Genomic DNA, 15730 nt, shown 5'->3' with positions numbered 1-15730 from the left:
AAAATTGCTCTTTCAAAATGGCTGTAGCGAATGTCTTGAAATAGGCCTCTGTCTCTTTAAGAACCTCTGACCCTTTCAGACACGCCCCCTCCACACACTGTCTGTGGCATCAGTGGGGAGGGGGTTCTGCTGAGGGGCAGTGGTCGGTTACTCGGCTGGTGATGAAAGCTCGGAGGCGTCTCCAGGAGGTGGGGGCGTTCCTAGGAGGACTCAGGCAAACCTATCCCTAAAATGGCCGCCATCAGAGTCTTTACAGATTACTCAAAAATACGTGAATGTGCCAAGGCAACACTTCAGGCATGTTTTTAATGAGGGAATGACAGAATAACATGATGTAAAGCTTGAAAAAGTCGATTTTGCATAACACCCCCCCTTTAATAGAAGAAGACAGTACATAGCACATATACAGTAACTTTGCAGCTGACGATATTCATGTACTTCTCCCGTTACCCAATGTCTTGTGATAAATATTCCAAAATCTCTCTGTATGGGTGTTTTGAGTTGGGCGTGGTCCTCACCTGTCGCAGTGGTTACATTTGAAGGGCTTGGCGCCCGTGTGTTTGCGGTAGTGCCTGGTCAGCTCGTCGCTGCGGGCGAACCGCCACTCGCAGCCCTCCCACGAGCACTTGTACGGCTTCTCACCTGCAGGGGGCGACACACACACAGAAAACATGTTTAGCATCAAAGAATCCAACATGTACAACGACATACTACACAGGCTTCGGTCGCTTTCACATTGTATCCCTTTAAAAATGCAACGGTCAAAGTAATTCAGCCCTATTGCTCCCGCTCGCAAAGACTTTCTTGCTGAAGCTGCAGAAAGTAGAGCAGTGACTTTCAGCCAGAGGAAAGGTAATACCTCTCGCCAACGTTCAGGAAAAATGAAGCAATTTTGACTTTTCCATTTAATACAAGTGATAGCATTTATTACAGTTTGAAATCCAGACTTGCTGGCAGTGAAGTGTGGAAATGTATTCCTGCAGAACTTATGTCAATCTTTCAAAGTTAGTATAAAGCCACAACTCAAGTCAATAAAACCTACAAATGCGTTTGCCGCCGGAATGGCCTTCTGTATCTCTCAAAACCTAATTGTATCATGTTGGGACTATTCAGTGGGCGGAGGGCTACATTTGGATCAGCACCAAGTTTATTCAGTTTTATGTTCACAATGCAGCAGTGTTGGACGGGTCAAATGCAGAGGGCAAGTCTTTTAAAGTGATCGTCTTTAAGTGTAAATGTTTGACAACACTGGTTTACAACAAATTTAGTGTCTATGTGAGCTTTGTTTAAGACAATTTTGATTTGCTGATTCCAAAAATCACATCGGCCTGAGACTTAACATACGTGGTATTAAAGTGATAGTCTGTACGTTTACAAAGTGAGGAAAGATAGACTGGAATTTGGATGTAAATAATCAAATTCCTCCCCTCTTTAATCAGAAAGCCCTTCCTAGTTTGCAAGATGAGTAGAGCAAGAACAGAACTTTTAAAAAGTAAACGATCAAGCCCCTCCCCCTCCCTCCTGATTGGACCTGACAGGCTGGTTCACAGAAAAAGCTTATCTCATTGGTCGACGCGGGAGGATACTAGACTTTGATTTGTTTCTGAGATCCGGGAAGGAGGGACTTTACAAAAAATAACATGTACTGTATATATGTTATTACTTACTTTACATCCAAATGCAAGACCAGGTGGTCGATATTGCACATTTTATTAAATTTGTAAAATATTTAGTCTTCTAGACTATCACTTTAAATGTGCATTATGCAACTTTTCAGTTTGCGCATATTTGACCTTTTAGTGACCCAGTGGCTGTATGAGTGATTAGCATGGTGGCTTTCCTTGCCATCCCGATGGGATGCTCCAGGATCAACTATTTTCAGGATTTCTGGTAGGTTTTCACTGTTGATGGATCTGTTTCCATGGTTACGTATACATTCCATCCAGAAAACCTACCAGAAACCCTTAAAAACAGAAATAAAATTGATCTTAGAGCGTCATAGAGGCCTCTAGGATGACAAGAAAAGACACTAAGCTGAGCACCCACACAGCCACTGAGTCACTGAAAGGTCATATTTTTCCATATAAAAAGTTGCATTATCCACCTTTAAGTCATTATATTTTTCCTGTTTTTGCTGATCTCAGACACTAATAAGAATCCCCGGTGCCATCACTCTGACAAATGACACAAGCTTTCCAGTGTTCTCCTTTTGCAAATAGGAAAGTCTTTCAGGTTCATCTGCAATCTTACAGACTGTCACTTTAAGGCTCATCCATGCATTGGCACAGTCGATGCCAATGTAGCTCCTTATCAATTGGGAAAAAATACTAATACTAGTCCCACTGTCCAGTCCATGTTTAGTCTATGGCAGCAGTGACAGGGGGAGGGTCGGTCAGGGGATGTGGGGGGGGGGGGCTGGGGGTAATTAGGCCGGGAGGGTAATGTCAGAGCCCCCATGGAGAACCAGCTGTGTCCAACCTAAGAACATGTCCCGTCTCATCCCATCTGCCCACAATTAATACAAGGGGAAAAAGAACCCAGCTTTCAGCGTGGCCTTATCAAAGCAACGCAATCAACATCACAAGAACTCCGCTGTCCACACCAGCTGCTTCCACAAGTTGTCTGGACTGGACGACTTGCTAACTGTTCGAAAACGCTATATACGAAAACCAAGTCAATTCAATACATTTAACTTAAAACATAATTAAAGTTTCATTTAAATCAATATATTGATCTTTTGACCGGCTCCAGCACTTATGTGTAGATAGACTGATTGGTATCGATCGGCCCATCCCTCATGTCTATGTGTGGAGGATGCCGTGTAAAGTGTGAGACTGGGCTTTTCAGGATTTCAAATAGCCCTTCCAATACAGTGAAAACAAGCCTTTACTCTCAGCTTAAGGCATGGGAGTGAATGGATGGCGGCATGATGAACGGACTCTGAACGGAAAACTACTCCAAACTGGTCCGGTGATGGATTACAGGCTTTAAAAATATGGAGGACAGGTTTGTGAGGCACGAAAATCCAAGAAATAGAGATCAGAGCGCTTGAGTAGTGGAAGAAGAAACAACCAGACCGACCACAACATCGATTTTGTATAGTGTTGTATGTATTGTATGTCTCCTGAGGAAGTGTTGGCGCGCTAACAGGCTCGTCGGCAACTCTGAACGCGACAATATTGCCGGGAACAATAACAACGCTGACCTGCAGTCATGGGTTGGGGGGGGGAGGGTGGGGGCGGCCATATTGGAGAGGTAACAGGAGCAGAGTAAAATTAGCGGGTGAGGAAAGGAAGAGGTGGCGACAGCGACGAGGTGCGAAAACAAACAAAGTGGGAATCGTCCCAGCCCAGATGTCAGCAGCCAACGCTACACCAGGATGTACATCGCTTAGTAAACGGGAAATAGGCTTCGTTTTTTTAGTTCGAAGGCACGCCGCGGAACATTTCACCCGATAATTAGAATGAATTACAAGCATTCATTTCATTACGTCGTGTTGTGACAGCTGTCCATTTTTCCAAGCGCTTTTCTACAATAAAAGAGTCCTATAGCGTAGTGTTTTTACTCCTATGAGCTGCTATTATCTCTGCTGTGGAGAAGCTTGTGTGACTGTGGGCCAGAAATCATCATTATCATTACACTTTACAATATTTAAATGTTTGGGCAGCTTGATCTTTTACTTTTGAGATTTTTGTTCTCGGAGGAGGTTTCTCGTCCGATCATGAGGGACTTTCAGATTTCACTGTCACGCTCTCCTCACTTTGCAATCTTACAGACTGTCACTTTAAGTATTCAGAGTAGAAAGTGCATCAGCTCAGATGACAAAAAAATTGCTTTGCAGCTTCCAAAAACTCAAAAGTCGGCAACACGGTGGGGACATTTGCTCTTTCGTTATTGCGAGTCAGGACATCTGCACAGCGCCACCTACTGCTCTGGAGTATGCATTTTTCGGCTTTTAAACCAAACAAAACACATGGATAAACTTCGGAGCCTTGTAGTACTTTCAAATGGAGTGGAGTAAAAGCAGTAAGTTCTCAAATACTTCTCGATTAAAGTACAGATCCAGCGCAGTATTGGCCATAACTGTTTTTCATATTAAACTCCACAATTAATTCCACTTTACAGGCGGAAAAAAACAACATATCAATCCAGGACACATAAGCAGAACACTCTCCCTGCACTCAAAACTTGTACAAACAGTTCCCAAATGTGCCCTCCGCTTCCCAGAATCCCCTGGGAGTAGCCGGTCCGGCCAATCGAATCCCAGGAGCCAGCGATGCCTGTGTTGCCTGGTAACGGGCGCGTGAAGGGGGCGTGTACGGAGCGCGTGTGTGTGTGTGTGTGCGTGTCTGTCTGTGTGTGTAACGTGGACCGGCAGCAGCGGCGGCGGCAGAAGCAGCAGCAGCAGCAGCGAGTCGGTGCATCTGGCTGGGTCTGGCAAACGGCACGGCGCCACCGGCCAATTAGCGAGCACGCCGCAGAGCACGGAGGCAGTTTCCATGGCGACGGACGGCGAGGGGAGGGGGGGGTGCGGGGAGCGCGGTTGTAAAAGGAGGAGTGGAGGAGCCCTGCACTTAGCGACTGACTTTGTGGGTTTAGATGTCAGTGAACAACAAACGTTTTTGTTTTTTTTTGTTTTTTTTGGGGGGGGGGACCGTCCTCCAGACCTGAAGTGCTGCCATTAGATTTGCAAATACTATGTCTGCAAAAGTCAAGGCTGAGTTGGCAGGGTGCGCTTTAAACATCCAGACTCAATATGAGGCGCTAAACTAATGCGATACGCTTTTTAAGAGCTAAACTACAGCTTTCATACATCATGGGTAACCATGGAAACAGGATTTCCACTGTACATCTGTTAAAATAAAAACAGCTTTCAATTTGACTCTGTGCATAACTTCAAATTGTCAAAGTGACTTCCTGTTTCGACACAGCACGCCAAAATAAAAGCACGCAGCTCGTCTCAATGAGTAGTCCAGCAGGTACTTGCAACAATACAAGAATATATTTAAATACACACATTTTAAGTGTCTTGTCTGTTAATAGTAAGGCAAAAAGAAAGTTGAACGAATGAATAAGATGGTGCTTTTATTTTGGTGTGCTGGATCGAAACAGGAAGTGTTTTTTCAAATCGTATTTTGTATATCAGAAAGTGCTGGTCAAGACAGGGCATCTTTATTTGTCTTTTTTTCCACAAAATTGCTCAAAAAACAATAACAATTAACGCTGGTGTATCCAAATATTTCCGTATCCAAGATTTTTAGTCCCAATTATCCAAATGTAGCCGCGTTTTTAGCCTTTGTTTGGGACCTGGTCTTGTTTTAAGTCTCTGAGTGGAACGACAGTCTTTTCTCTCCGTCTACTGGATTACGCCTTTTATAATCTGATTAGGCTATGTGACTGTGGATTACCGTGGCAACAAAACATCTACTGTCGGAGATCTACTTAAGTGGATTAAAACGGGACAGTGTTTTGACTCCCGGGGTGAGTGACGCGCCGTCCAATCGATAGCGAGACTCGGGGAACACGTATGAAAGAGTGTGAGGGGTTGTCACACTTCTATAGTCCACACCTCATCAACACAACTATTTTTAGATCTTACTGCAATGAATACTTATCAACCATCAGAAACTGGAATATTGATGGCAAAAAAGTGCCTTACATCAAGTGTTTTGAGTTACTACTTTAGTACAGGAGCTTGAGCACATGTCACTGAGTGCATGTGTCTCACTTCAGCAGCACTAACCAGTGAAAGTCTAATTTAGAACTTTTAGCCAGCTCTACACCCCTGTCTTCCCCACCAGGCACATGGGGGACCCCTGGGGGTACTTGAGCACTTAGCAGGGGGCCCTCGGAATGACCTTACATTAAAGAAACGGAGGAAGAAGGTGAAACAAAGTCGAATTTCAATAGGTTTTCAGTAAAAGGTTTGAATTTGTGAATTTCTGCTTCATTTTGAACACTCAATCTTAGATAAACAGTTTAGTTGATCACTTTGGATCCCGGAGGCAGGAGGTACATGGGACAAAAAGCTTAGGAACCCCTTCTCTATATCACTGATCTCTATAAACACATTACTATGACAAAGGAACTTGAATTTTTGGGTCCACTGTGATCGTAATACTATTCTAAAACTGCAGAATGACTGTTTTAGGGATCTATTTTTCCAGATGGACATTTTTCAGTTAGGAAAAGAGACGTGTGAATGCCAAAAATCCTCCCAAGAAGGCCTTAAGAGCATGATCATGAGTTGAAAGTCTATAGTCCATTCAAAACTATCTTCTGTGTTGCCCATGCCAATCGTTTTGTCGACCAGAATGAATTCCCATCGGATCCGCGGATATTCTTTAGCATTTCCATCATTATCGTCCAACATTAGTCCATTAGCTCGCGTGTCCGCCGCTTCCAGGCAAACACGGGACGCTCTGCCGCGCTTCCAAATCACATCAGCCCTCCTATGTTTCCCCCTTGTAATGCGATAGAGTAGTGTAATCCCATTATGTGTAATCTGTTACTTCCGATGGCCCCGGCTCTTGCACGCGTTAAAAAAAAAACACAAAAAAAAAACACACACACGGGCACGCTCAAAAACCCTGCCCCCCCTCCTGCAGCCTCTCAGGTGCCAGTGTGGAGTCGTTTAATTGCGTTGGCTCCATTATCCGGAGTCAGATTGGGGCACGGGGGGGTCCCAGAGGTCATTAAGGAGCACTAGGAGAGGGGTTTACAGGCGCTACCACTAGTACTGCTGCTTCGGGAGGGGAAGGTTTAACAGGGAGCGGCGCAAAGTTGAGAATTTGCTGCGTTGTATCGCGGTAATTGGAGAACTATTAGGTGTAAAGGGCCGTGTACCGGATTTATTTTTGTTTGCACAAGCTTAAAATGGGAGTGCACATTTGACATTGTGGTCGGAGCTTGTTCCTAAAAGCATTTTCGAACACGGTGTTTGTCAGGGAGCGTGAGATGGATCGGCTGCTGGAGTCTTAACCCCCTTTGAGAGTCTTTGAGATGTGCTGGAGAAGGCTTTGCACAGCGGTCGCACTCTCCCATCGTCGATATAAGACTCTGGTGGCAAATGAAAGCGACACTGACCAAAGTATGGGCTCTTCTCTCCATGTAAAGCCCTTCAATTGCCGCACACATACTGGATAATAATGACAGGCTCACTGACCTATACACTCTAATATGTAATACTGCTTAAGGTTGGTGTATGCTCACCTCGTTAAATAAGGTAATGCGATGTAAAATGTTACTCTGGCGATGGCGTAATGGCGGGTGCGAGCATGCGTGTACGTAGAGCACTCCCCATAATGGGCTTTTAATGTTGTTCGATACTACATTTAGTGCCGTAGGTATCTATCTCTAAGAGCTGTCACCCAAACCCCTTGAGAGCTGAGATAACGGCGGAACATCGGTCTTGTTCTCCAGCCGCAGAAAGGTGGGATGATGGAGGGGCGAGAGGACGACAAAAGCGAAAAACTAGAGGAAGAGTGATGGAAGCCAAACAGTAGAAGTTTAGCTTCCATCACTCTTGCAGGACGCAAAATTGAGGTGCGTTATTAAGTATTTGAAAGGTTGCAGCTGGTAAATCACCGGAGCTGCAGTTGTTGATGGAGAAAACAAACTACTGGTGGAAATATATAACTAACTTTTCTGAGAATGCAATTACATTTAGCACATAGGACTGTCCAACGTTATTGCTATATATGCTGAGTTGTCCATTTTCATGAAGGTTCTTGAGTCATCTAATGTACTCTGTAGTTGAAGTGCAGAACGTTTCGCCTCTCATCCAAAAGGCTTCGTCAGTGAACTAAAGTTTAAGGAGCCATCTAAACATGGAGGAGTTTTGGATGGGTAAGTCCCTCCCCTCTATTAAGGGCTACTCTCACCTGGTCATTCAGACTACAACGAACTACAAAGACTTACAACTACAATATGTTTACCCAAAGGTGAGAGTCGCTGTTAATAGAGGGGAGGGACTTATCCAAGCTAAACTCCCCCCCAGTGGTCTACATGTAGTCTGCGGGCTGAACTTAAACTTTAGTTTGCTGACGAAGCCTTTTGGATGAGAGGCGAAACGTTCTACACTTCAACTACAGAGCACAGAAGATGCAAAAAAACAGCCCAAACACAGTATAAAACAAAAACGCATGGTAACATTTTAAGCCTTGGTTTGGTTCTTTGGTTGTTTGGACACAACTGGATGACGATTTTGTTGGAATGTAAAGATGTAATCAAATATTGTCATAACATTGCTGTCACAATACTATAGTCAGTTATCAAATATTGTTTTTCCCCATATCCTCCATTTGTCAAACTTTGAAATCATGAAAACTGAATGCTTAAGCCCCCCCAAAAGCCGGTATGTAAGCCACAATTGTGTATGACATGGCCACAATATTTGTATGGAAAATGGAGCTGTATTTTACTCTCTTCTTCTTCATGCGTGGAGAATGTTTTGATGAATTGTTTGTGACTGAAAGTTCTCTCAATCCCACTGCGAGGGAAAGAGTCATACAAACAGGCGACTTGCTTCATCATAAAGTTCTTACAAAACTTCCTGCCAAAAGAAAATCATTATTCGCTGATGAAGCTTTTCGGTCGTGTTCCAAGTGCATATGCAGGCTCATGAGCTTTTCCCCATGATGGAAAACGTATGCACGACTGAGAGCTTGCTCAAACTTACCACCCTATGTGACAAAGGCTAAAAGAACAGGAAGAGGGAAGTCTTGCGTTTCAAAGTGCTCTTCACACAGAGACAACCAGAGCCACCGGCCCGGGCCCAAACCCTCCCCGCTATCCCCCGACAAGTTTAAAGATGTCATTACTCAAATCCGCTTTTTCTTAGTTGTTATTTCCATAAATTACGGGGCAGAGAAAAGGCGACGATTTAATCTGGAATTAGCGGCGGCGCAGTTGAAATGGCCGTGCCCCGTAGAGCTCGTGGTGAATAGGCTTACGAGAGATAAGGAATTGTACAATTAGATTTGGGGCCGGGCTGAGGGAGCGGAGGGAGCACGCCGGCTTACTGTCTGTCTGAGCGGATGGGTCTATCACTTACCGGAGTTTGGACGGACTTCTTTGGCATTTCACGTGTTATTTAGTTTGTCTAGTTAGGAGCCAGTTCGCTTTCCCTACCAGATTCCTTTTGCAATCATCGTGCAAGTTTTTTTCTTCACACTTTCAAAGGCTGCTGCGTTGAAGTGTCCCAGGTGATGGTGGTGTTTGTAATGGGTTAGGGGAAGTGTGGTCAGAGCAGGTCCACGCTTTGAATCAGGGGCAGAATTATTACGCAATTACTTTCTCTCAAACAAAATGGAAAGGAAAAGACATCGGGAAAAAGTCTGAGAAGTTAGAAATTTGGGATGAACCACTATTAAAATGTTGAATTATGTTGGTACAGGACCGCTGAGCCATCAAACGTTTTGTTGCCAACAGCCAACAAGGTCGTAAGAAGTGGGTCAAGGGGAAAAGACGCAAAGAAACGGTCAAAGATGTAAGAAAAATCAAGCAAACACCATCAGGAATCCATTATCTACCAGTTCTGCCCATTCCAGTGGCTGTAACCAACATGAAGTGTCCAGAAGTACAAGGTGTCAAGACGTTGCCAATGTGAGAAAAGTGTCTAAAATGTCTAGACGAGGTCCGGAATGATCTAAAGACAAAGTTTCCACAGGTGTGCAGGGTAATTCCTAGCCCGATTTCACAAAACATAAATCACGCTAAACTAAATTGGTTCAAAGTTCAACGAAGTCATCAATGAAGGTTCTTGAGTCATCTTCTGTCTTTGAAGTGTCGAACATTTCGTGAGCGACACTCAAGAACCTTCAATGAATATGGACAACTCCTGCACGATTGGGAGCCTACACAGCCAGCCAAGTCAGTTTAGCAGAGCGCAGGCCTTTTATCATGGCGCTGTGGTTGTGGCGTAGCTTTCCCTCAGCAGATTTGGTCGGCATGGCGCGTAATCCCAGCGGTTCTGGAGAGGCTTCACCCTGGGGGAGAATGCGTGATCGCGTGCCTGGCCTTTGTCTCCAGCCCGGCTCACACCTCCTACGTGAGTCGGGGAGACATCCAGGGTGTGATCGCACGGGGATCCGTAAAAAAACAAAAAAAACAAACACGGCTTTTGACAGCATGGTGTGGATGGGGGATTTGCAGCAGGAAATGGAAAGTACAAAATCGTCAGAGGAGGGGAGAGGGATGGTGTGAACGTGCAAATTCAGAGGTTGGAGCAGCATTTTTCCCACATTTTGACATGATGCCTTGAATTTACATCAAGAGCAGTGGGTGACCAATTTTATCTCCAGATCTGGAGCAGGATCTTGGTCAGGAGCAACGAGATGAGAATTATGCCACCATGTTTTTTAAGTCTAATTTCACAGTTTATTTAAACTGAACATTGTGTCAACAAAGAATGTGCTTCGCAACTTTCATAGGTTGAAAGTTCTCTTGGGAAAAGGGATCATAATAACAAAACATACTAAGAACCCAGGCACTCCAAACAAATCCAAATAACATAAGGAAGTTCTTACCTTTGTCTATATGGCCGGTAGGTTTTCATCAGGGGTTTAATAGGATAGGCATAAAAAAGCCCTGATGAACATGTTGGCTTGGCCTTTCAAACAAAGCCCTTTTAAGGGTTTTATTATTTGTTTGAGGTGCCTGGGTTTGGAGCCTTTTGGAGCCTGTTGCTTTGTAAGAATATTCACCTTGCGATGAAAGACTGGTGAGGAAAGACTTTCCTGGATACGTAGGATCTTGGGAGAAGCTTTTTGGGAGCTCTTTGTCGCCGCAGTGCCAAGAACAGCCACTTGAGAAAACCCAAAGATTACCGAAAGATGCTCTTAGTGACTCGAAGCACAACTCCAGTTGGCTTTGATGAGAAAACAACTTTGTAACATGGCTCTAAAAAGTCAATTTAGCAAAAATACTCGGTATTTCAAATAAAATGTGTTTGGATTCTTCCTGTTCAAGTCGTTTTGTCTTTGGACAAGATGGTTCATCCATTTGTGTCAATGTGTTATTAGTGATGTAGCATGGCGCAATACAAGCATGACTCTTCCAGTCTGCCTTGCCCAATGACACAATAATAGCGTGAACTGTCCGGTCATAAAACAAATGTTCATTCAGCCGAGCTACTACAAAAAAATCACTGACATCTACAGTCTGTTACACTTCATATTGCCCAAGAATTTGAATGTTTGTCAACAGTGAGATATCAAAATTGTACTTGCTAACAAACATCCTACCAATAAAATCCAGGATCTATGGAACTTATGTCATCTTTCCTGTCAGGTTAGAACAGCCCCCATTAGCATGCCATGGGAAAATTCACTAATTACTTTCCAATCCACGCCCAGATTGTCTTTCCAAACTGATTACACCTTTTGCCCATTCCCCCCGGTTGTAACCACCTCGCTCCTGACCTAGACTCCCAGACTGCGCGGAGGACGACGGAGTCTCGAACACTGGGCGAAAATGGCGCCTTATCCAGGTCAATCCATCCATCAGCGCGCAGTTACTCAGAGCAGGACAGCCCGGCGACAGGGGCCTGAGTGCTTTCAGATTGAGATGGAGGAGCGGGAGACTTATAGCTTCTCCGACCCCCATCCCCCTCCCACTCCGCCGCCGCCGCTTCCATCTTCAGAAGAAACCTTGACAAGAAAGGGCCCGTCCTGGCTCGGCTTGAAAGAATGAGGATTAGCAGAAGTGGTTTTTTCGAGTGTCTGCATATTTTTATCGGACATGGTCAGAGTTCCATAAGGCGACGCGGATTATCCTTTATGGACATTTTGTTTCGAGAAGCAGGTGCGGATTTCGCAGTTATCTTCGAGTAAAGGTATCTTCCTAAACCTGAAAGATATGTCGTGCTATATATACTTACTTTTAACCGCGTTATGACAAGGTTTTCTCGTGAGGAAGAAGATGTATTTGTAATTTTCATAGTCATTTGTTTACATCATAACTTGCAGCCTTATGCTGTTTATGTCTATAGTCATCATCGTTTTAAAGCAAAAGTATAGTCTTCAGATCGATTTCTTCATGAATTCCACTACTTTGACCTTTAGTAAGGAAAGGCAGACTGACCAAACGAAGTTCTGCCGTGTGGGAGAGCATAAATTACCAACGCTTTCAAGGCTTCGTCATTCATGCTTCTCAAGGATCTCGCGGTGGCGGTTGCACAATGGCTTTTTGTCCATAATTTTTAGTGTTTGATTGTATATTGACCCAATGTGCATTGCAGGGAATGGCCTGGGAACTTGCTGTCATGACGAATGATCAGATTTGCTTTGGTAGGTCGAACTCCTCAATCCATTGGTGGAACAACCTGGTCATTCAGCCTATTCAGTCAGTTGACCTTATTATTTTACCATAAACCAGCTGCAGCAACCATATATCATACAAACCCAGGCGGAAACTTTTTTATTGTTCTGCTTCTTCCTTTTGGGCCAGCCGGTGTATTTAAAAATGCAACTATAAAGCAAGATATCGGGGCTTTTACAGCTTTTGGAATTGCCTCTTTCCGACACGTCTATTGCCCGACACCGAGAGTAAGTCATTCACCTTCCGAGCCACTTAGACCTGCCACCGACAATAGGAGTCAATCAATTTCATCAGAGGCAGGTGGATCGGATAGCGGGCCTGTCTCCCAAAGCCGCCCTCTCAGGGCCAATTAGGCGGCAGTGAATCCACGCAAGCACCAACTAACAGGCGCTTTGCAAATTAAGTGCCTTCATTAATTCCGGAAAGAAAAAAAAAAAAGAAAAAAAACAACAACAACCTTCCTCGAGTTTTAAAAGGGGTATTAAGGATTTGTAAAACAGTTGGAGCCCATGTGGAGAAGCAGCTTTTAATGAGTCTGGTAATGCTTCGGAAGAATACAAAGCCTGTTATGATGGAAGGTGAAAGGCACGTATTGCACCACATATTTTCCATCTTCCCCATGTGACACGGGTGAGGTAATTTGAGTCATTTCTTGCGCATATGCATCATCAAAACAGTAAGAGGTGGTCGTATGTCTTATTATATTTTTAGATGGAAGAAAGGTGCACTGCAAGAGCACATGCAGTCCTGACCCTTTTTTCAGCATATTTTCCCAATCTTGTGCAGTACTGTGCAATCAAAGAAAACGCATGTGACCAATGTCGAATTATGTTTGGGATTTGAGTATTCAAGTGGACATATTGTTGTGGCTTGCGAACCTGCTTTCTGGCTTCAGCATAAATAAATGTGTTTTTGGGCATGATGAGAAAAGACTGTTCTTTTAGGGATGTCGTATGTCCAGTGGTAGCAGGGGAAATGACCTATGCCACAGTCGTGATGTCAAGGTTAACCGGTTTCACAATTGCCGCGGTTCTAAAAAGCTCACGGTAGGTTAATCGTAAGAATTCTCGGACCCACGGTAAACCGCTGTCTCGCCTCATGAGCCGTGGCGTATCTGTGTGCCAAAATGGTGCCCTTCACCTAGTGTTGAAACCGACCCAAAATCAGTGGCATGTTCAATAATCCAATGTGCAGAGCAAATCTTACGCATTTCCTTGATTATTGCATAACTTTGCCAAAGAAGAGCCCCAAAAGAACCATGTTTTGGTATGTCACAGTAAAAACAAAAGTGAAACTGTGCAAGCCCATTGAAATCAGCTAAATTCATCAGATCAGAAAATCTTGCTATAGAATATCCTTCCGAAACATTCAAGTTTATTCTATTTGGTTGACTATATTAAAGGTGTTTGAGTTACTTTACTTGCTCGATGACCATGCTTGCACAGGCTATAGCACTAAACATTGACCACTGCATCTATTAATTGATCAAACTGTATTCCACACGGATCTTCAAAAATCTCTCACTGTGATGATGAAGAATATGGAAAAAAACATCCTGTGAATACAACAGACTTCTTGAATGCCCTTTCCCTTGCAATCTAACAGAGGATAGCCAAGCCTTACCCGTGTGCGTCCGCTGGTGCGCCTTTAGGTGGGAGCTCTTGGTGTACACCTTCCGGCACCCGTTGAACTGACAGCGGTGAATCCTCTTCTTGTTCTCCGGTAAATCTCCCACGCCAATCACGCAAGCACCTCCGTCTTCCTCGTCCTTTATCCTCACGGGGAGCGCCTGTGCTGCCACTAACCGCGCCGCGCTCAGACCGACCTTCCTTGCCACCAATTTCAACGTTAAGGTCCCGTCCGCCGAAGCTGTCAAAGTCTGGTTGGGTTTGACGAGATGCCGTCCGAGCTCCGGAGAAGACGGCGGCGTCAACGAAGTGACGGCGCTGAGCTGGGCTTGGTGGACGCCTTCCAGGCCGTCGACGTTCTCCATACCGTGATTCTTGGGTTTGAGGTCCCTTTTGGGGGTCAGGTTTTTGCGGTTGGGGCAAAGGAGGACAGGGGGCGGGCTCGGGGGTTCTGGAAGCATGGGTAAGTCGGGAACAAGGTCGTCCGAGAGGTCTTCTTCGCTGTCTTCCTTCATGTAGGCGGGGGTGAGGAGGCCGTCCAAGTCCTGGTCGAAAAGTTCGGAGAGTCGCTTGGGTTCCGTCTGAAGGTAGCGTTCCAGTTCGAGGCAAGTCTGCGGGAAGAAAGAGACAAGTGTTAGAGAAGTCTTTGACCGAGGGTTTGTGTGTTGATGGGCGGAAAATTGTTCTAGTCATTGAAAGAGATGTCTTGCTACCATCGTCTGTGACTAAAACATTACGTTGCCGTCGCTGTGTGTCGAGTGTACTTGACTAATTACTACACAGTCGCACTTTGAGAAGCTTGTCAGGCTCAGGAACCGTATACCATAATGAGAATTCAGCCAAGGAACTACCTGGTGTTAGCAAATACACCTCTGACGTGTACTTTGGCAACATCAGTGAGCAGACAACTCGATCTCGATGCTCGTTCTTCAAACCTTGTGTCGTCATATGTTTTGCCATCACCAATCCCAGCGACTAGCCGTGCCCCCCCCCCACTTGCCTTGCCCCGGCGTGTGTAATCAATCAGTCGGTAATCAGGTAATCTCGCCCGCCTCGCTGCCTATCTGCGCTCGCGATCGTGTGGCAGCTGGCAGGATGCTAAGTTGCCTGCCTCGGATAGCTGATGGCACACAGCCCCCCCTCCTCCCCTCCCTCGCTGTTAAAGCATATCCTCCGATCTAATGACTGCTCAATGTGTCAAATGGGATTTTTTTTTTCTTTTTTAGAGAAGCCACAAAATGCAGTTAGTGTCAAGATTTCCCCCCTTTTTCCACTGCCTTGAAATGTTACCGGGGAGCGGGGAAAAAAGAAAAAAAACCAAGCAGCCTTGCAAAGTGTGGTTAATGGGAGCGATTGGTGGTCCAGGTGCTCAATAGACTGGAAAAGATATTTTTGGAGAACGGAGCAAGCTGTTTCTACCTGCGTGTGGAGAGAAAATAGACTTCTTGGCTCATAGAGTCGATTTGTTGAGATTTTACTCACGGGTTTAATATCAAGACGGCAGAACGGGGGTTGTAAAGGCCTAAACCACGGGAGTGACTGAGAGTTTTGAAGGCACAAGATAGTATAGTGATTTGATTTCCTACCTTTTTAAGACTTTTGGTTCAGTAAACTAGGTATAGCCTGCTTGGTAAATATGTGTTACATGTGAAGAGTAAGGTGTCAAGAAGTATAGCAAGGCAAGTTTTAAATCAGAAGTCTTTACGTATGCTCTATTGTTCACTGGTCTTGCTTGTGAACAATAGCAATCTACTTATTTTACTTATTCATCATGTTACAGA

General features: G+C 44.8%; 1 protein-coding gene across 1 annotated transcript in view; it reads right to left on the bottom strand.

The window, feature by feature from the left end:
- The window catches only part of klf7a (Kruppel like factor 7a), a 78424-nt gene that overhangs the window by 16214 nt on the left and 46480 nt on the right, over positions 1–15730 (bottom strand). Inside the window, exons 2-3 of the mRNA XM_079581530.1 lie at positions 13945–14560; positions 519–642 (exon numbers count right to left, since the gene is read on the bottom strand). Coding sequence (XP_079437656.1) covers positions 519–642; positions 13945–14560 — 740 coding nt within the window. The remainder of the gene's footprint in view (positions 1–518; positions 643–13944; positions 14561–15730) is intronic.

The sequence above is a fragment of the Gobius niger genome, assembly GCF_951799975.1.
Source record: "Gobius niger genome assembly, chromosome: 23".
NCBI lineage: Eukaryota > Metazoa > Chordata > Actinopteri > Gobiiformes > Gobiidae > Gobius > Gobius niger.
This window is presented reverse-complemented; position numbering and strand designations above follow the sequence as displayed.